The 21,444-nt window shown below is 35.2% G+C and overlaps 1 protein-coding gene across 9 annotated transcripts in view; it reads left to right on the top strand.

Annotated features, from left to right (window-relative positions):
* The first annotated feature begins 1,461 nt into the window (after positions 1-1,461).
* LOC120425714 (uncharacterized) overlaps positions 1,462-21,444 on the top strand; it is a 54,515-nt gene continuing 34,532 nt past the window's right edge. For 5 of the 9 annotated variants that reach the window (XM_039590319.2, XM_052706221.1, XM_039590315.2 and 2 more), the window contains exons 1-3: positions 1,462-2,564; positions 16,292-16,382; positions 17,593-17,649. In XM_039590319.2, the coding sequence (XP_039446253.1) occupies positions 2,508-2,564; positions 16,292-16,382; positions 17,593-17,649 (205 nt within the window). In that variant the 5' untranslated portion in view covers positions 1,462-2,507. The remainder of the gene's footprint in view (positions 2,565-16,291; positions 16,383-17,592; positions 17,650-21,444) is intronic. The other 4 variants (XM_039590313.2, XM_052706219.1, XM_039590322.2 and 1 more) reach the window with 4 other exon arrangements.

Raw genomic sequence — 21,444 nt, 5'->3', positions numbered from 1 at the left:
GTTAAGTACTTTTCGATTGCAAATTCAATTTTGCATTAAAAAATAATGTCAAACTTGTTTTTGCATAAAACTTCGATTTTTTCCAAAAATCACTGTTTTTTCAAAAATTCATAACTCGGCGGCAGATTTTTTGACCATGTTTCTCTATGGCTCAAAAGTTGCGGATTTTTGTCCCCTAAAACATATCAAAAAATACGTATTTTGGGAAATTGAGTTTTAGTGAAAAAAAAAGTTGATAAAAAAATCTGCAAATTTTTTTTTCCGTGTACCTATTTTTTTCTCAAAAGTCCTCAACAATACCTACAACTTTGCCGAAGACACCAAATTGATCAGAAAATTCACTCAAAAGTTACAGTTGTTTGAATATTTACATACCATTTTTGTATGGACAGCAGCCAAAATTGTATGGAGACTTGTATGGGTGAACCAATGACGCAAAATAGCTTTTTTGGTCATAGCGAAGGCCCTCACAAAGTTTAAGTCAAATCAAAAAATACAAAAAATAAAAATAGTCGAAATCGGCCGATTTCGTAGAGAGTTGCTCATTAGGCACCCTAAATGGGCTTATGCATAGATATTTTTTGCACTTGATATTTTTCGAATCATTATTTTAAACTTCAACATTTCCATTTTAATCTTCTCTAAATTATGATTTAACAACAGAATTTTTAATACTTTGAACTTGTCTTTGTTTAAAGATTTTGCGCTAAGATATTTTTATGTTAAATTTTTAAAGAGTTTGATTTGAACTATATCTAACATTTCTTTGTCAAACATGTTAAAATGATGTTTTAAAACCCGTGTGGAATACCCAAAAAAATATAAATGTCAATATGGATATTCGGAACCTTCGCCCCGTGCCTTACTTAAAATCACTGAGTAGCCAAGGCCAAGACACTAGTGTATTAGCAACAGTGACGGGCAGCAATAAAATTAACTTCGTTTTATTTAAATGATTATTTTTTCCAAATTTGGGTGTTTCGTGCAAAGCAAATAATAAGAATTGTCAAGGGGACATCTAGTGAGGAGTAGTGTAAGCTTTGTTATTGATTGGGATAATATTGTTCAATTTTGTCGTTTTCCTTGTTCTCTCTGTGATTAAAACAATTAAAGCATATTTCATGACTTTGCTGAATCTTTTGTTTTAATTAATTGTTCAATTTTATCTGTTTGTTACCTTTATTAAACATTCCAACGATATTATCAATAACGCATACTAACATCATTTTGCTCAGATCACCGACAACGACAACCGGCTTTTTCCCACTCCCTCTCCTGTCAGATAAAAGCTCTCGCACGGAGTTTTATCGATTTTTCCACCCCCTCTCCCACTGACACTCTCACTTTACTCGCTCTCTCTATTTACGGCACTTCCGGATAAACGCGCAACCCCTTTTTATCCCAAACCGGTCGAGCCAACTTGGAGGACGTCGTTGGGGACGTCCTTTTTCCTTGTGCGTTCAATTCCTCACCAGCCACCATCCGTGCAACATCGCCGACATCGTCCAGCCAAGCCAAGGAGCAGTCAGTCAGTCATACAATCGATACATCTGCAGAGGCAGAGCCAGCAGGCAGTGTCTTTGTGTGTGTGACTGTGATTTTTCCTTTCTTTCGTTGGAAAATTTGGGAAAACTTGAATCGTGGTTTTAAAATTTAGGGTTTTCTCGTGCGCAATTTTGGGAGTTTCCCAATTTTTGGGGACTTTTTAACCCCCCGTCTAGTGGAGGTGAAAAAAGGAAGGAAAAGCCCATTTTTCCCCTCCTGCTGCAAGAAGAAGTGAAAGAACAAGCAAAAGTGGTTCACCAAAGTGTTGTGGAAGAAAATTTATCGATTGGGTATTTCTGTCTGCTGCGCGTTCGACGGTCCCGATAGGAAAAGTGGGTAAACCCCTTACCTACACAGTCGTTGCAGGGAAAATTGTTCGTGGAAGCATGTGGTGAATTATCAAAAGTGCGTGTGCAAAAAAGGAAGGAAAAACGACCTTGTCGGTGTACCTTTGGAGGCTTCTCCACCAGAGAGATTAAAAATTAAAAGGATTACTTTGAAGAAAAGCGCCTCCCGTGGAAAATGATCTCATTTATTGGTTCACTGAACGCCCACTCCAGAAGAAGCAGCAACACTACCCTCGTCAGCAGCAGCAGCGGTCGCGTTTGATTGAGGAGGGCCCGGAAGAAAATCGATAACCGCGGATTATCGACTTGGGTGGCGGACAGACGGCAACGGTGACGCGTGTGAGGCCCATACGTAACAACCCCTCAACCGTGCGCAAGCAAACGGCGGAGCAAATATTCGGAAGACGAAACTTCCTTACGAAAAGAATAAAGAAGGGATCAGCATCACCTAGTCGAGAGGTTCAGGACATCTCTTCGTCAGTACACACTCTCACTACTCTGGTGTGCGTGCTCAGCGAGAGTACCTCCTAGTCGACCGCGGAGTCCTTTTTGCTTCACAACTTCTTCTTCTTCTTCTTTGGTGTGTGACCTGTTTATCCAGGGAAACCAGCCTTCATGATCGGATCATTTTGGAATCTGTGTAGAGCGTGTCCTTCAATGCCTGTAGATAAGGTGAGTGCGATCGAGTGTTGTCACGCTCTGACATTTTCATAAATTGGGTACCGTAAACCGGGGTGACTTTGATAGGATTTCAATTTGTTTTTGTAATATTTTCCAACAGGTAAGGTTTTTCTCAAAATTATTATTTTTAAAACATGTACTGGGGTAGGCCACACAAAGTCCATGCACTTTTTTGGAAAAAAAGTTTTTGCAATAGTGTTTAGAAAAATAGTTACGTTAAAAATTCTTAGTTTAAATTTTGGGGTGACTTTGATAGCCATAGTTTTTCTTGACAAAATCATATTTAAGATGTTCAAACTTTATTTGTACGTTAAATGTACCCTCACTAAGGTAGCTAATATAGTTTTTAAGAAAAAAAAACAATGTTTATATTTAGTTAACTAAATTTATAAGCTTTTAAACAAAAAACATATAAATTTTATGTAAAATTGTTAAAAAGTCAGAACTTTACCAGAAATTTGTTAAAACTAGTTTTGTTTATAAAATTATCGATTTATATTGCATTTTATACTGAATTCGAAGCACGAATCACAAGTTTTCACATTTTACATGATATTTGTTCAACTGAGATTGCCTATAAATTTGGAGATTTTTTTTAATTGTGTTTTAAAAACACACATTATTTATTATTTACAAACTTATTTAACCTTCTCCTTATGGAAAATTGTCCAAAGAATCCGAATATGCATTCCGTTTTCCGATTCAAAATCATGTTTATTGAGGAAATCATGACACTTAGAGAAGTTTAAAATAATGACTTGCATCAACATTTTCTTAACTATAGTTAACTAACTTTTTAAACTTTTGAACTTCTCTACCACGGTCAGTATGATTCTAAACCATTCCTTAGGTATTTTAATTGTACTCTTCATTTTGCGGAAAAATCGCAAACCTATCAAAGTCACCCCGGCTATCAAAGTCACCCCGTTTTACGGTATTGGAATCATTCCCCTAACAGGTTGAGGACTGTTCAAAATTGTTTATCTGAAAACAATTTGAATGCCAAAAATAAAAATAAGAACTGAATTCAGGGATCAGGGATGTGGTTTTAAATCAGATATAATCGTTATAGGTATATCCAGATATCCAACACCGGATTGTTAATCCGGATACTGTCCGCATCAACACATATCTGAATAATTGTACGTGCTTTCCATGGATACGGAGTAAACTAGCTTAAAATTTGGGATTCACGTGATCACATGATTTCTTAGGATGACTTCATATCGTTAATATTTATCAGGTATCAAGATTCACAGATAGTGCGGATAGTTATCCAGATTGTCGTGGATTGGATTTCGGATATCAGCTAGATCTTAATCAGGATATTTGTAAATTAGGATTAGGATAAACGCATCCAAAAACAAAAAGTTGAATCGTCTTAATAATCAAGTTAAAAAAAAACTGAAAAAATCAATACTTAAAATTTTTTAGCACTTGGTTGGAATTTGGTATAAATACGGATAAACAAATATGCAAACTGATGTCTAAACAGACAAAAAAAATTGGAGCTCCAGATTCATGTATTATTTTCATTATCCATGAGTATCCGGATGATTCCTCTAGCTACTTCAAAACTTCTGGTATCAGAATCTTTCAGCCATTCGGATATCCGCAAATCTCAAATAGTTATCCGTCAACTGGGATGAATCGGGACTACAGTCTGAAGGGGGACAGTTTATTGTACACACACATGGCTAAATCCGCTGTACCAATGTCCCGCTGTCCCAGAATGAGATCTGACTGATCTTTAGTTTAGGTTCCTTTGGATGTCAGTGCGTCGTCAGAAAATATTTCGTAATTCTCAAAACAATAAATTGCTCTCTGTTTATTTCAACGTTTGTTTGTAAACAAGCTTGGAATGCAAATTTCCCGATTTATTCCAATTGATATAAAAACGATCCTATTGATGCAAAGATTTAATAATAAAATCTAGAGTTTTTTTTAATAGGTCTTACAAACATATTAAAGATAATAGCTTATGGGACCTTTAATAAAAACTCTAGAAATAATGTTATTATAAAAAAGAGAAAAATCAAATGAAATTTTTGTAAAGTTCAAGCGCATACGATTAAGACTCCGACTTCGATTCCGGTTTCTGAAAATTTAGCGACTCCGGCTTCTGGAGATTAAGTAACTCTGACTCCGACTCCAACTTCAGTTCTCCAAAAATAGCCTACTATACCGACCCTGACTCCGACTCCATAGGCCTGCTTTAAATTCTCAAAACAAAATTTCTGTATGATAATAGAAAGTAACCATTCACCTAAATATTTTAAATTTAAATTTAGCAACATCAAAATCCATTCTCATAAAATGGAAAAAAATCCTGCCCTGCACACTCTTCCAAGCAGCCAGCCCTCCAAGAATAATCGCAATTTTTCACCCCACGTTCCGCGAGCATTTTTTTGAATCGGGCCACCCTCCCCTTTTTTCCTAAGGGTGCGAATGCGTCTGTGTTTGTTCTACATATTTTCCTGTCTGGTACTCTCAGGAAATGGCAAGTGCTTCATATCTAGAACCGAATGCGTCATTCACGAATGCTAGCTTCAGTCAGTCACAATATAGGTGCGCTTACACTCCGCTACTTGCAAGGAATCTAAGGGGGCGGAATTTGTTCTGCAGAATATTGCCCATTTATCATCGTTTGGTTGGAAGTCGGTTGGCTTCCTACGACGAATTGCGCTTTCCTTCGAGATTTTCCTTTCACTCGAAAGAGATCCTCTGGAAGGAGAAACAGCTGGTAGGGGCATAAGATTAGGGGGTTTAGATGATAGGTTATGAGTTTGCGAACTAGGTCGAGAGGAATTTTGTTTGGAAAATGTTGGTTTTTCTTTTTTAGAATGACAATTGCAAAAGCAGTTCGAAAAATCATCGGATATGTTAGAGCTAGCACAAAAAATTACAAATGGAGCTGAATAGTCAAATTTTCCAAGAAAACAGTATCACAATGTTCTTATGGCATGATAACAGTCATGCAATTGTTAATAAAAATGCAAAATATTTAAGAATTCAAAACAAAAGCTATTATTTTCTTTAAGTTTTACGTCTTTTTTCCATATTCCCTAAATGTATGAATGCTTCCAATTTTTCAGATTTTTTTAAAGTAGTTCTTGTGAGAGCTAGAGAAATGTAATATCTCTGGTACCAGATTTCCATCCTAAACTCTAGTGCTAAACAAGCCTTTTCTATTTCCCGTTTTTTGGGCATTAACATTTTAGCGATACAAATTTAATGGTCAATACTGTATTATTAAACGTTCTTCTTTTTCTGACTGGGTTTAATCATAATTTAAAACTTTGCCGAAGATACTTAATCGACCAGAAAATCCTTTCTCGAGATATTTTATTTCGAATATGTATATGCCCATTTTTTATGACCAGCCCCAGTGTTGCAAATGAGTGATAGAAAAAGCGTTTCATAATTTCTGCACCAAAACAGCAGAGAGTTAGCGACCGTCACTGTAGCGATGGAATTTTCTCTCTATCACTCCTCCCCTTTTCCTCGACTACGCTCACCACTGAGTCTCTCAATCTCTCCGAAAACTGCCATGAAAGAACGTGAGACGGCGATTAGGAGCCGACCACGCCTGACGTCCCGTTAAACTGGGCTTGCCGAATCGGTTTTTGTGGCGGCTTTTGTGGTTAAACGCTGTTACGGTTGGATTATCGTGAAAGCGGGAATGAGAGAGAAAAGGAAAATGTTAAACGCGAGTGTGTAAACACAAAAACGTGTTCGGCTATGTTCAGCGCTGAGAGTATCAATACAGAGAGAAGAGCAGTTCCCGCATAAACGAGAACTTTAAAAAAACTATGCGTTAAATGGTTTTCTCAACATTTCAGAGATCGTAACCACTATTTGAAAAATGGTAGGAAAACCTTTAAAATACCATATCGGAAATGGTACCCTACCATTTTTCTTAAAGTTCGACCGTTTGAGATGAGGGTGGTTAGCAATGGTAACCTTAAAAATCCTCGAACATCGTTTCGTCAAATTACCATTTGTGTAATGGTAAAAATAAAGTCAATTTTCGCGAAAAAGCGACCATTGTACTTGGGGCATGAGTTTTCAGGCTTGATAAAGCTGGTACAAGTTTTTGTCATCATTTTTAAGCATGTTTGGGTTGATTTAAAAATCTTTTGAATTTTTGAAAATTTTCTATGTTTATCATCGGGAAAAGTTTTTTTTAGCTATTTTTTTTGTTTTCGTCAAATCTTACATTTTTTTGAAAAGCAATGATTGCAAAACAACTGAACTAGTGTAAAATGCCACCCCCCCCCTCCCCCTCTCGACCGTGACCAGAGCCGAGGGACAAAAACTTTGAAAAATATTTGCTTCGGGTTACTGAGAGCTGATAGGGGAAAATCTCGTATGTTTGGCAGGTTAAGCACTCGCTCATAACTCCATCCAATTTGCTGATTTTCACTATTTAAACAACTAATTTTGCAAAACTTTTGATAGAATCTTGCTTGCTCACTTCTTATTGAGCTATTTATCACTCGATTTCAGTTGAAAACGCTTTTAATCAGCCTTAATTGAATGACAAAGTTCTGACCTGCCAAAATTAGAGGCACGCTGGAATTAGATGCTGTTCCCCTAGTTTGATATTTTTGCAACCCTTACCAGTTCCCAACATTACATTGAGACTTGTATGGAAACATTTATGATAAGGGCTAGTGATTCATCCTGATTTCCAGACAGCCACGTTATTCGTAACGTTTGCCGTGAAATTTGGTAAATACCGTAAAATGCCACGAAATTCGAAATCAAGCAAAACAATTTTAAAGGGACAAAGTGAGTTTTTAAAGTAAAAGTGTATCCTGCTTACTCCAAATGTAATTATCCTCTGACGTGAGCAGGATACAATTTTTGTTTACAAACTTACATTGGCCCATTTACTTTGTTTCGCTTGAAAAAATCTTTGTCAAATATCATCCAACATGAAACTTTAGAAAAAGATTGTTTTGATTATGAATGATTTTTTAAATCTAATTTGCTTAAAATTTCAATAGCTGAAAGAAAATTTGTTAACCCTCTACTGTCCAAATTTCTTTTTCGAATTTTTTTATTTTTCCCGTGTTCAGGAGGTTATTTTGAGCAACTTTTGTTCTACGAAAAACTTTACTTCTCTTGTTTTATGTTTTTTTTTGTTTTTTTTTTTAGTATTTTAATTTGCATTTATCTTGTTTAGTTAATGTTTGTTTTTGGTAGTATTTGGCTTATTCTACCACCTAATATAATAACATTTTGCCTAACTAATTTTTCCACGTTTTTACAGTAGAATGCCACCATCATCATTTAAATTGTAATAAAATGCGTAGAGGCATAGTCTGGGACACTACAAAAATTACTGCATACTTCTTTTTGCTTAAATTATAGGAAATGTTGGTTAAAAACACAGCCAAAGTTGACCCCTAGAAAAATTTCATTTTTAAAAACATTGGCAAAGTCACATAAAATAAGTAAAACTTCCAGCCCATAAATTTTCCAAATTTTTTAGACTTCTTCTTTCCAATGCTTTTTAAAGATCAAAAATTGGTTTAAAAAATGGATTTTTGGCGATTTTTTAGATCGAAGCCCGTCTAAAGGCGGGGTTAGGTTGTAGAGGGTTAAGCATTTTGCAATGTTTTATAATTTTCTGGAATCAGTGGGGGTGAGATTGAGTCAAAGTGATTTTTTAAAGTCTTTCAATTTACTCACCAAAACTAATGGGCATGTTGTTTGCTGTTGCTTATATCGATATTTAACCGTATGCGTAAGAATCTCTTTGAATTCTTTTCAGCTTACACATATGTAGCAACAGTTTTCTATTTTCAAATCCACCCTTTGAGATTCAACGAGCCTTTCTACCTTGCAGAAGCTTTTTGGTTCTCAATATGCTTTTCCCATTCAATACCACTTTCAGAACCACTTTTATGTAACCAGCGAGCCATAATCCGTTCACCTACATTTCGCCACTCATTTCTCGCCAGGGGAGGTTTCTTCCACCCATTGTTCGCCGTACATATGCTCATTTCCCTCGAGAGCAAAAAAAACCCTCGACCGAAACTTAAACGCCAATGTACGACACACCTGCGGGTTGATAAAGAGTGGCAGGGGAGGGGGAAAATGCCGTCGGAAGGACTAATAGAGCACAGCCGCACATTGGAAAATTACACCGGCATTTTCATACCACACAAACACACGCACACAACTTGAGGCTGCGTTTTCCTTACACTGGGAAATGTTGCCTCTGTGTGAGTAGATTTTTCTTGCTGTGTTAGTGTGCGTGCAAAGGCCCTTTGGTTGTGGTGGAAAACACATGATTCGTGGTGCCGCATCCTGTCGGCGCTGTCGGACTGGAAGAAGAATTTCTTTTTTTTGTTTGCTGAAAGTGCTGCCAAATATATTCCATCTACGTGGAAAAAACTTGATAGTCTCCAAGTGGGAAGGAATTTTTTCGTGTTTGGCGAATTGGATGCTCATGTCTGGTGTACACTAGCCGTTACGATGTTTGCCAGCATAATCGAATTTTTCCTTCGTGGAAGGCTGTATGAAATTTGAGGTATTTGCCATTGCGACCGAGACATGATGTCACGAATGTAAAATGTTTCGGTGGATTGAACAATTCAGCTGAAAATAGTTCCGGTCGCGTCTTGTTGTCGATGTCGTCAATACGTCAATCTTTTTGCCTTGCTCACCTTACTGAGGAAAGCCTTTAACATTACTCGGAAAATGAACTTCTAAAATAGACCTCGTAGACGTAGAAAAATTACAAATTTGTTCAACATTCTTGCTAAAAAAAAGCTGAATTTTCCAGCTCTTGTATCGAAAAGTATTATTTTTCGATTCTGTTATTTTTGTTAAGAAAAGTAGGCCGTTGCGGCATTCACTTTGGAGTTGCAAAAAAAAATGATTTAAATCCTGAAATATACATAAAACCCGTAAAAAATCCGAACATTGTTGAAAATCATCACATAAAAAGTTATTCTACTGCTTACTTGATACTCAAGACCCTATCCACCAAATGTAAAGGTCAGCTGTCAGCTGGGAAATCTGAGCATCAAAGCATAAGTAACTGCAAAATATGAAAAATCAAATCAAAATATCAAAATTCGAAAAAGCATGCACATCACCATTGTGAGAAAAATTAGTGTATAGTATACTCATATGAGTTTGACTTCTGATCAAGTTATATTTCCATACTGTTGGGCTACATGTTAATGCATGTAATATTACATAAAATTTTATTTTATTTTTTTTATTTTTGTTTTTTTTGTTTAAAAAAATAAAAAATTGAAGTTGACGATTCCTTTCAACCCAAAATTATGTAAACTCAATTTGGTGCAAAAAGGAAACAGAAAAATTATTTCCGGATCCTATCCTCTCGTTAGTGGGTGTACCTTAACGGCAGGTGTTTGCCTTACAAAAAAGACACAACCCGTTCGACTTTGCAAGGAGGGTTGTGTTTCAATTTTGCTAGGATCATTTCGGAAATTTAATGCTAATGACGCACACCGACGAAAGGGGGAACCGGCAAAAGGTCAAGTGAAGCAAAATGTGCTGAAAAGGATTACATGAAATAATAAATGGCATTTTAAGACCGTTAACGAGATTCTGCAGGGTTTACGGAATGAATACGGGTTTTAGCATGGATCATAAAAATGATGGTTTCAGGAAATCATATTTCAATTTCTTGGCAGAAATCAGTTTATTATTTCAATTTCTTGGCAGAATCAATAGTTATGTCATTGTGTTTGTTTTCTAAAATTAAAACAACTTATATATTACGAGCTCATTCAACATTTGACAACTGAATTAACGTTGAAACCCAGTTTGCCATGGGAGAACGATGTATCCTGCAGTATGTACTAACATTGCATATCTCTCGATGATTTTGACTTTTATTTTCAGTTCTTACTGGATGTTTCGTTCTAGGAGCAGCATGACACGCTAAACACTGGCTCTCGGGGTTCGGTTGTTGGTCGTGGTCGCGTGCAGCTGCCAGTGGCATGACTGTAATAACCTCAATCTTGATTTGGAATTCGCCTCCAAACATGCATCCAGTATTTCTTTTTTTTTTTTTGTTCTCCCTGGGGCCGAGCCTTTTTAGTACTTTTCGTCAAACCAATTCGTACAAAAGGCACAGAGAAAAATATCGGGTGTTTCCACCACCATAAAATTATTATTTTTTGCATCATGAACTGCAATGTTGAATTCAAAGCTATTGAAAATATAACTCAACTACACCAAAAAAAAAATATCTGAGAAAACAATCCATTTAAGTTCTTTTTAACTGTGAAAATCCAGCAAAAAAATAAATACAGAAAAAAGAGGACTCTCAGGCCAAGGGTCGTCGGTTGAGCTATCAAAAAAGTTTCTCCAAACATGTGAGCAAACACATTAAGGAGAGCAGAGAGCTGACTGGCTGGCTCCGGCCAAGGAAAAGTCAATATTTCACAAGAATTACGTCATTTGGGTTGGCTCCCGCTTGACCGGTCGGAGGGGGGCTCTACGTTGACAAAAAATGCGGGTCGGATTGGATTTCGCAATTTTGAGGATTTGATGGAAGCTTCGGTATTTAGGCGTAGAATATATTTGAGCGCAAGATTGAACGAATACTTGTTTATGTGAACATATTTATTGGAGGAATGTTAATGTACCTTAAACCGGGGAAACATGTAGAGTACAAATTAATAGTATGGAATGGTATGGAATCATACTGACCGTGGAAGAGACGTGTTTAAAGTACTTCAAAGAGAATGTTTTAAATAGTTAGTCAACTATAATTAAGGCCGTTGCAAATATTCTTCAAAGTTTTTGTCGCCCCCCCTCAAAGTCAGCCTGATTAATCAGGGGCCGAAATTTTTTTTTTTCGAAAAAAAATCCAAATTTTTATGAAAATTTTAGTTAAATCAACTGATAACCAGTTAAAATGCATTTTCCTGCGTTCATAATCATATTTACCATGTTTGAACTCCTTTGATAACATGTTAAATTTTCATGAAATACCAATGAGTAATTCTCGCTGAAAGTGGACCACTATTTACACAAGGTGCTCAAAAATCAAAAGCAATGTACTTTTCCAATAGCCCCCACCAAGTTATGAATGAAACCATGTTTGGTTGGTTAAATTTGTCCTCACCTCGGCGCCACGAAGCCAAAACTTTTTTTTAAATTGGTAATTTTGTGACTTAGACGCGTCTACAAAATTGCTCATAACTTTGCAAAACTTCAACGAACCCTTGATTTTTAGGGGTGTTTTGGAAAGGAAATGAGCAGAGCTTTCGAATGAACTTGTCAGAAAAATACCGTTCCATACATTTTTTTGCCACAAAACACCAATGTATTTTTAAAAGTCATTTTTGAAGGCCGGCGCCCCGCTTTATCGAAAAACTGACAAATCCATTCGAAAGCTGAGACGATTTTACATAAAGGACCAATAAATCTAAGGTGTATGTTCCTCCTATCTTTTTTAATCTAATTTTGATTCTGCGAGCGCAGCGCTCCGTTCGCATTTCGGGTACCCAAAATGTTGCAATTTGCTTGCCCCATTTTAAGGTTTTGTCAAAAAATAAAGGTGCTCACTTTTTAAATGATAGTTTATTGTCCAAGGATCAAAATGCACTTTCGATAATTGACCAATATTTATGTTTTTGTGTTCTTCTAGGCAATTTAATGTCGAAAAATTGTTTTTTTTTACTTTTTTTTTTGTAATATGCTCACTTACAATTGGGTGGATTTTTTTTCAGTAGAAATAATGAATGTAGCATGTAGGAAATTTCACCACGGAAATTTTTCTCTAAAAGAAAACGTAATTTTGATACCCCAGTGCCAAAATATTTTAGTTTAAGTGAGAAAAAAAGTGCCAATTTTACAAATTTCTCAGAATTAACAAGCACGGTCTATTATTTACATGCGGCATATGTTTTGGAGGCCAGAGTATGGTTTCTTATAGTTATTTTGGTCGCTGAATTCGGATCTGGAATCAAAATTTAGATAAGCAGTGAACAGTGATATTTTAGCCACGCTCAAATATTATTTGCATGTATTCCCCATAGCCACTTAGGGTTCGGCAGCCGAAGCCACTAACCACCGCGCCACGAGGGCTCTCAAAACAATCAGAAGTTGAAAAAACAATCTCCATAAAAAAAATCCGTAAGTAAAATTATCAATTAAAGGTGAGCGAAAGATGCAATATGACCGAATTCACTAGCGATTAAAACTACAGCATATTACCGCAAATAACATTTGGGCGTGGCTCCAAATTTAACTGTTAATCTGAAATTTAACAGTTCCGAATTGAGCGACCAAAATAACTAGAAGAAACCATACTCTGGCCTCCAAAACATATGCCGCATGTAAATAATAGGCCGTGCTTTGTAAAATTGGCATTTTTTTCTCACTTAAACTAAAATATCTTGGCACTGGAGTATCAAAATTACGTTTTCTTTTAGAGAAAAATTTCCGTGGTGAAATTTCCTACATGCTACATTCATTATTTCTACTGAAAAAAAGTCCACCCAATTGTAAGTGAGCATTTTACAAAAAAAAAGTAAAAAAAACACAATTTTTCGACATTAAATTGCCTAGAAGAACACAAAAACATAAATATTGGTCAATTATCGAAAGTGCATTTTGATCCTTGGACAATAAACTATCATTTAAAAAGTGAGCACCTTTATTTTTTGACAAAACCTTAAAATGGGGCAAGCAAATTGCAACATTTTGGGTACCCGAAATGCGAACGGAGCGCTGCGCTCGCAGAATCAAAATTAGATTAAAAAAGATAGGAGGAACATACACCTTAGATTTATTGGTCCTATATGTAAAATCGTCTCAGCTTTCGAATGGATTTGTCAGTTTTTCGATAAAGCGGGGCGCCGGCCTTCAAAAATGACTTTTAAAAATACATTGGTGTTTTGTGGCTAAAAAATGTATGGAACGGTATTTTTCTGACAAGTTCATTCGAAAGCTCTGCTCATTTCCTTTCCAAAACACCCCTAAAAATCAAGGGTTCGTTGAAGTTTTGCAAAGTTATGAGCAATTTTGTAGACGCGTCTAAGTCACAAAATTACCAATTTAAAAAAAAGTTTTGGCTTCGTGGCGCCGAGGTGAGGACAAATTTAACCAACCAAACATGGTTTCATTCATAACTTGGTGGGGGCTATTGGAAAAGTACATTGCTTTTGATTTTTGAGCACCTTGTGTAAATAGTGGTCCACTCTCAGCGAGAATTACTCATTTCATTTTTTTTTGCCCCGATCAAATCGATCTTTTTTTGAACAAAACAAGTTTACAGAATTTCAGGTAAAATTCGGACTTTTTAGTAATTTACCTAACATTTAAAAATATTATGTTCAAAAGCTTATTAACGCAGTTTACAAAGCAAAAAAAAATGCAAAATTTGCTCAAAAGCACACGATTGAGGTTTAAGGGTTAAAACTTCAAAAAACTAGTCAAAAATGGTCAAAACCAACAATTTTTCAAAAAAACGTTACTTAATCCACCTTCAGTTGGTTGATGCCTTCCTCTCATTTATAGAGTGATTCCAACCCTCCTAAAGTGTCCACATGGTTTATGGATCTCCCCTAACGTGATCGCAGCACCTATGAGGTCCTAATAAAAATAAGTGATGAGTAAAAAAACATACTACATACAGACTTTTTATCAATATTATACAGACACCACCTTTGAGGAAAATGACATCCCTCATACATGGCTCTCTGTGGAGAAATAAATTGAGATTATGTAAATTCAAACCATTTTTTAAACTGCTCGTAGTTTCAAATAGGTAAGTCAGATCTTGAAAATTCTTAATCCACAAGTAAGGTGATTTCAGAACCTTTCTAAAAATATATAATATGGCAGGTTTTTATGCAAAAACCACCCTTTTTGATGTGCTTTACTTAATTTGATCAATTTGGATAGGGACTTAACGGACCCCAAGACGAATCGAATGAGGCCAATACAGTCAAAATCTGCTCAGCCAGTGATGAGATATTCCAGTGACATTGATTCGGTACACATGTCTACATACAGCCAAACACACAACCATTTGCTAAGCTGGTGATTCTGAGTCGACATGTACAAATGAAGGTAGGTCTAGGAGGTTTAATTAAAAAGTTCATTTTTCGAGTGATTTTATAGCCTTTCCTCAGTAAGGTGAGGAAGGCAAAAACTTGTTCGTCGAATTCTGATAACTCGTTGTGATTTATGATTTATGATTTATGATTTATGATTTATGATTTATGATTTATGATTTATGATTTATGATTTATGATTTATGATTTATGATTTATGATTTATGATTTATGATTTATGATTTATGATTTATGATTTATGATTTATGATTTATGATTTATGATTTATGATTTATGATTTATGATTTATGATTTATGATTTATGATTTATGATTTATGATTTATGATTTATGATTTATGATTTATGATTTATGATTTATGATTTATGATTTATGATTTATGATTTATGATTTATGATTTATGATTTATGATTTATGATTTATGATTTATGATTTATGATTTATGATTTATGATTTATGATTTATGATTTATGATTTATGATTTATGATTTATGATTTATGATTTATGATTTATGATTTATGATTTATGATTTATGATTTATGATTTATGATTTATGATTTATGATTTATTATTTATGATTTATGATTTATGATTTATTATTTATGATTTATGATTTATGATTTATGATTTATGATTTATTATTTATGATTTATGATTTATGATTTATGATTTATGATTTATGATTTATGATTTATGATTTATGATTTATGATTTATGATTTATGATTTATGATTTATGATTTATGATTTATCATTTATGATTTATCATTTATGATTTATGATTTATGATTTATGATTTATGATTTATGATTTATGATTTATGATTTATGATTTATGATTTATGATTTATGATTTATGATTTATGATTTATGATTTATGATTTATGATTTATCATTTATGATTTATCATTTATGATTTATGATTTATGATTTATGATTTATGATTTATGATTTATGATTTATGATTTATGATTTATGATTTATGATTTATTATTTATGATTTATGATTTATGATTTATCATTTATGATTTATGATTTATGATTTATGATTTATGATTTATGATTTATGATTTATGATTTATGATTTATGATTTATGATTTATGATTTATGATTTATGATTTATGATTTATGATTTATGATCCATGCTCCATGATCCATGATCCACGATTTATGATTTATGATTTATCATAATATAAGATGTTGTAAGAGTACGTTAGAGAAATGTTAAATCAAAAGGAAAAATCTCTTCACTGATTTTATGATTCAACATTTTACGCTGTATAGTTTTTGCAAATGGAAACAGGCTCATTTTTTTGAAATCCTGCTCGTTTGGGAAACCTGAAACTTGTCCAATATTTGTAATCCCTTTCCTAGATTATTGCATGCTTCTATCCCACCAGTAAAGTTTGTGTATCTTGGGAAAACTTTTGTGGCGAACCCCAAGCGAACCCGTTCCAGGAAAATGGTTCTCAGCCAGCACACCGAGGAAAATCCCCGCCTCATTTCCATATTAAATCCATTTTAATGCAGCCGGTCGTCCGGTCCAGTTTGGCACTTTGGCGTGTTCTCCAGCAAAATAAACTGTTATTACATCATAATTTATCTGCTCTCCCTTTTTTCTTTCTCCTACTTGCAGCTCCATTCGGAATATAGAAGCACCTATCGATGGCACGAGTACACCGGGGGTCCCGAGGTCGTCCGCAAGCCACCTGTGCCAAACCAATTCGGTAACTACACGTGGCCACCGTGTGCCACTCACACGCTTACTACTGAAAGTTTTCAACTTGATTATTTTTCGGTCACACTTTTCCATGTTCTAGCCATTCACGCTCTCTTACACCTGCCGTTAGGGGAATACGATTTGCATACCTAAATAGTTGATAGAGCAGATTTCAACTGCAGAAACGATAAAGTTTAGCAAACATTTAGCACAGTTCATTGTACTTCAATTTACTTCTTTCATTACTGTTCAACGAGTTTGCAGTTGAACGAATTCATTTATTCTTCGTAATATTTTTTTAAATTTTCATTAGATAGATTTTAAAGGATAACCTGTTATGAATTCCATTTGTTAAGATAACATTGACCTAAAATTAATTTCAAAACAAGATTTCAAATTTATAATCAACTACATACTGAAAACTTGTTGCATAGCAATTGTAGCAACAAAATGGTAACTTTTATGTAAAAAGGGGTCGTTTAAACAAAAGTGCAATTTATTTTATAATTTATTTTTACAAGCAAATGCTTTTCTCAAGAGGTTGATCAGTTGTTCTATTGCGTTGTCTTACTTAAAATGTTACATAAAAGTTACCGTAAAACGTGTAAAATGAGCGGCAATCAGAGAACACTACCATGAATAATATTCATAAGGAAATATTAATTGAAACATCAAACTCGTTGCATGTTACAAGGAGCTCACAAAAAAAGTTTGGAATGTGACATAATCGAATGCTACCAGCAGTTCCTCCTTTTTAGAAGGAACTTTTACTCACCGACAAAGTTGTCTGGAACGATCGTAAAATGTTTTATGTTTATGCTTTCCATACCTTCCTGCTAAACCTGTGTTAAAACGTGATACGATCGATGGTGGCAAGCTTGACGCCACTTTTCCTTGGGTTTATGAAGCAAAGGAAATTGGTAATGTGACAGACTATTGGCACACAACAGCTGGGAATTTGGGAAACATTCAAAGTCTGTGTTTCAACGGGGTTGTGCTCCACTTTGTTTTTGTGAAGTGTTTTATGCTTCATGCCAGTTGAAGTCGTAAAATGAAAAAATATCACAAAAATCAGAAATAGGATGTTTTATCCAGAAGAACATTTTCTCATAAATTAAAAGTTAGTTGTATTGCTATCAAGTGGAACTTTTTGATTTTTTTTTATGATTTCCTAAGAATTTTGCTCACCTTACTTTCTTTGTACCCTTAATCAACAGCCAGCTCAAAGGCGGACTTTTTCTCTAAATCAACGGAGGATGATAAGTTCATCGAAGGTGAATCTTTCTGTCAGTCTGTAACTTCATCACACCCTTTTTTGCTGCAGTCGCTTCTCTTTTTCTCAGATTTTCTCCCCCTCTGCTGCTCATTATCCAGCTCTTGTTCTCTGCTGATTATAATTTTTGCGCAATGGATCTTTTTCATTGCACAAACCTCTTCCTCCTACGCGTAATTTTTATACAACATGGTGAAAAATTATGGAAATGTCGGAATTAATGCATGTTTGCTTGCTTGGCCCCCACCTCCCCCTTTTATGCTATCAAGTTGTGCCTGACTCATATCCTTTCCCTACTACTTTTTTTGAATCCCCTTTCTGTAGCTGGATCTGATTTTTTGTTCTCTCTTAACTCCTGATGATTATCAAGCAACGACATGCTGAAACATGCAAAAAAATTTCCTGAAGGGGTGAATTGCGTAAAAGGGTGCATTTTTTTGCGAGCAGTGTTATGCAGATCTTAAATGGAAGTTTTGAGAATATAACAACTTATAATAACAAAAGAAATATTTCCAAAAAAAATTGATTAGTTCATCTCAAAATCCAGAAAGCATCACTCTCCAAATATTTGCAAAGGCTTCAAACCTATCGCACATCCACTCATCGAATAATGGATTCGGTAAACAAAACGTTGAGCTAGAATAAAGAGCCCCAACCGATTGGTATGTTCCACCCTCGTTGAACCATCGAAACCGAACGTTGATTGAAATCTACATATAAATGGTTATGGCGCCACAATCAGCGAACAATAAGTCTACATATATTTTGTATATGGCGCCACGTTGTTGGTGCCTCATCAGAAAAGTTGGGTGATTGGAAAACCGTCACGGAGAGAAATCAATTACATTTACAACAAAATTAATTGTAGCCTGGAGCATATGTTTGGCAAGTTGAAGTTTCGGTCGTTTTTCCATCCAATTTTCTCTTTTTTCACTATTTGAACAAATTATTTTGAAAAAAATGTAATCTTAAAAAAATATTTTTCAATAGTTTTTATTTCAACAATCATCAACAATAAGTTATTTATCGCAAAATCATTGTGGAACCTGAACATCAAGTAATCAATCTACAACAATTTCATCCAAAAATCTTCAAATTTTACTCAAATTTCCTACACTTATTCATAAAATGGGCGATATCCAGGACCTCTTTCACTGAAATTTCTCTGTTCAACAGGCGATTTGTTGGAATTGTCGGAAAGTTGTGTTTGAAACATACTTAAAATCCTACAATGCTTGAAAAGGGTTCTGTCACTGAATGGGACTGCTCGATATTTGAAAGAATTTTCGATCATTTCCGAATACAAAATTTGATCACTCACAAACAGCGCCTATCATGATTGTCATTGCCTGGCGACGGTCGGTGAACATGAACACAAAGAAGAAACGAACGAAAAATGAGCACCACTCAAGCAGCCGCCCGAACTCTCTTTCTCTCGTTTTTTTCTCTCTCTCTCTTCCTTGTGTTTGCTGCGTGGTGACAGATGTCATTTGAATGCGATCGTGGGAGAGATGATCGGAATCTCGGTAGAATGACAACCGACCGTTCTTTTTCTGAACAATACCAAAGATCTTATTTTTCAAATAAATAAGAAAAAATACTAACAAACTTAGTCCCTTTGAAGTAGTCTTTAGGAGACACCCATTTTTCACATTTATTGTCGCATGGCATGTCGTTGATCCATTTTCCATTCTTTTTGTCGCCGCAAAAACAAGATAATTAATTATAGCCCACCTAGTTGTGTCCAACCGGCCAAACGCCGTGGCGGTGACACCCGACCGTGGGGCTGAAAAGGCTTTTGTGATTTATATTCTCCCCGGAGTTAAGTGACGACAGCAAGTGCGGCACAAAATTTGGTGTTTGCATGTGGATTTTTTTCTTGGTTGTTATTAAAAACTATAATTTTTTTTAAATTTTCAACCAAAACTACAAAAAAAAGTTTCGATCAATTATTTTCAAAAAAAAATAAGTCCACCCTATTTTGACAATGTTGTGCCAGTTATTGCCGTTACCGAAGAGAGATATATCGACTCGTGACCGGGAAAGGACTTTTCTCCTTTATTTATTCGCAGGTTGTATTGTATCGGTCCCCTGCTGTCATGTCACATTCAATTAATGATGAAATATTCAGTCCTTTCCTGTGAGTTTCGTTTTCTGTGCCTTGTGGAAGCACAAAGTCGTGTATTCACCTTTTTCACCTTCTTTTGGCAGGATTTCTTTTTTTCATTTCGCGCTAGAAGCTTTTATTTCGTGCGTGAAAACGAATTTGTCTCATTATATCAAATGAGCTCACATTCAACATCAACACTTGTGTTTTCTTGTGAGTTTTGCGCCACTTCAATGTTGTATTTTTATAAAAAAATTATTTGGTTCCTTTTCCGTGATTGATGATGTAATCGGAAGCTCGTTTCACGTTCAGTTACCTCAATTTGTATTTATAGCGGTATCGCACCACGCTTGTGCGAGACAGTCAAGTTTAGCAATTTGGTTATTAATAATGCTGATACATTTTGAAACGTCCTCTGCTGACAGCTCCATATTTAGAATCAAGTTTGCTTACTCCGATAATGTGCCAAAAGCTGTTCCTCACGAGTTGAGCCTAAACAGCTCCCAAAACCTCGACCAACAGGATTTCCTTTCAGGCTTAAAATACACCACCCCAGCTTATCGCACGCCCTGCAGGCTCGAAACTGATTCACAGATGGGAGAACCCACTCCTTCCAAAGTGGATTCATAATTTTGGAATATCGCCCGCGGGCTTTGTCTGAGCTGGTGGTGGAGCTTTTTTCCTTTTCACACGTGTTCTCAGACATGATGACGATGATGAGATGTTGTGGATGAAATGGGATGGTGATGAATTAATTTACTGCTTATGCCAACCTGTCGAGATTGACGTAATGGAGGTTGAGCAAGGATCCGGAGATTGCACCGCCACCACCACTTTCTTTCATCGTCTGATGGTAATAATTTATGGCAAGCACAACGGTTACGAGAAGCTTCAGCGTAGCTTGATGGGACTCTTAAGTTATTAGAGTTAATGCAAGGTAACATGAGTGGATTTGGCATTTAAGGTGCTTCTAAATATGCCCACCAAATTCTTGAGAAACCTTTCAAAGAAACCTGAACAAATCTTAGAGGACAGAATAAATCTAATGAAACTAAAGAAACTAAAGAAACTAAAGAAACTAAAGAAACTAAAGAAACTAAAGAAACTAAAGAAACTAAAGAAACTAAAGAAACTAAAGAAACTAAAGAAACTAAAGAAACTAAAGAAACTAAAGAAACTAAAGAAACTAAAGAAACTAAAGAAACTAAAGAAACTAAAGAAACTAAAGAAACTAAAGAAACTAAAGAAACTAAAGAAACTAAAGAAACTAAAGAAACTAAAGAAACTAAAGAAACTACAGAACTGAAGAAACTACATAAACTCAAAATACAGAAGCTACTGAAACTGAAGAAACTAAAGGAATTAAATTCTTGCAAATAAAAAAAACAACTTAGTTCAGATAGTTATGTCTGACGATTTTTTAACAGTTAAATAACGAAAATGGCAGAGGTTTCAAGCTTGGTTTACCTTTATTGATGAAAAACGCGGTTTAAAGGAATTTAGAGCTTGTCAAAATTCAGCTTCCAGTTTTAAATAACATTTTAAATTATCACAATTCATGCAAATAATACTTTAAATGAATAAATGATAGAAAAGTTGTCATGTTACACATGACCGCTATGACAAAGAACTTTGAAAACAACTCTTAAAAATAAACTCTTGCGTGGCAGTTTCACGAAGCAGGAGGCA

This window comes from Culex pipiens, chromosome 1 (assembly GCF_016801865.2).
Source record: "Culex pipiens pallens isolate TS chromosome 1, TS_CPP_V2, whole genome shotgun sequence".
NCBI lineage: Eukaryota > Metazoa > Arthropoda > Insecta > Diptera > Culicidae > Culex > Culex pipiens.
The sequence above is the reverse complement of the archived record's forward strand: the minus strand, read 5'-3'. Positions and strand labels throughout refer to the sequence as shown.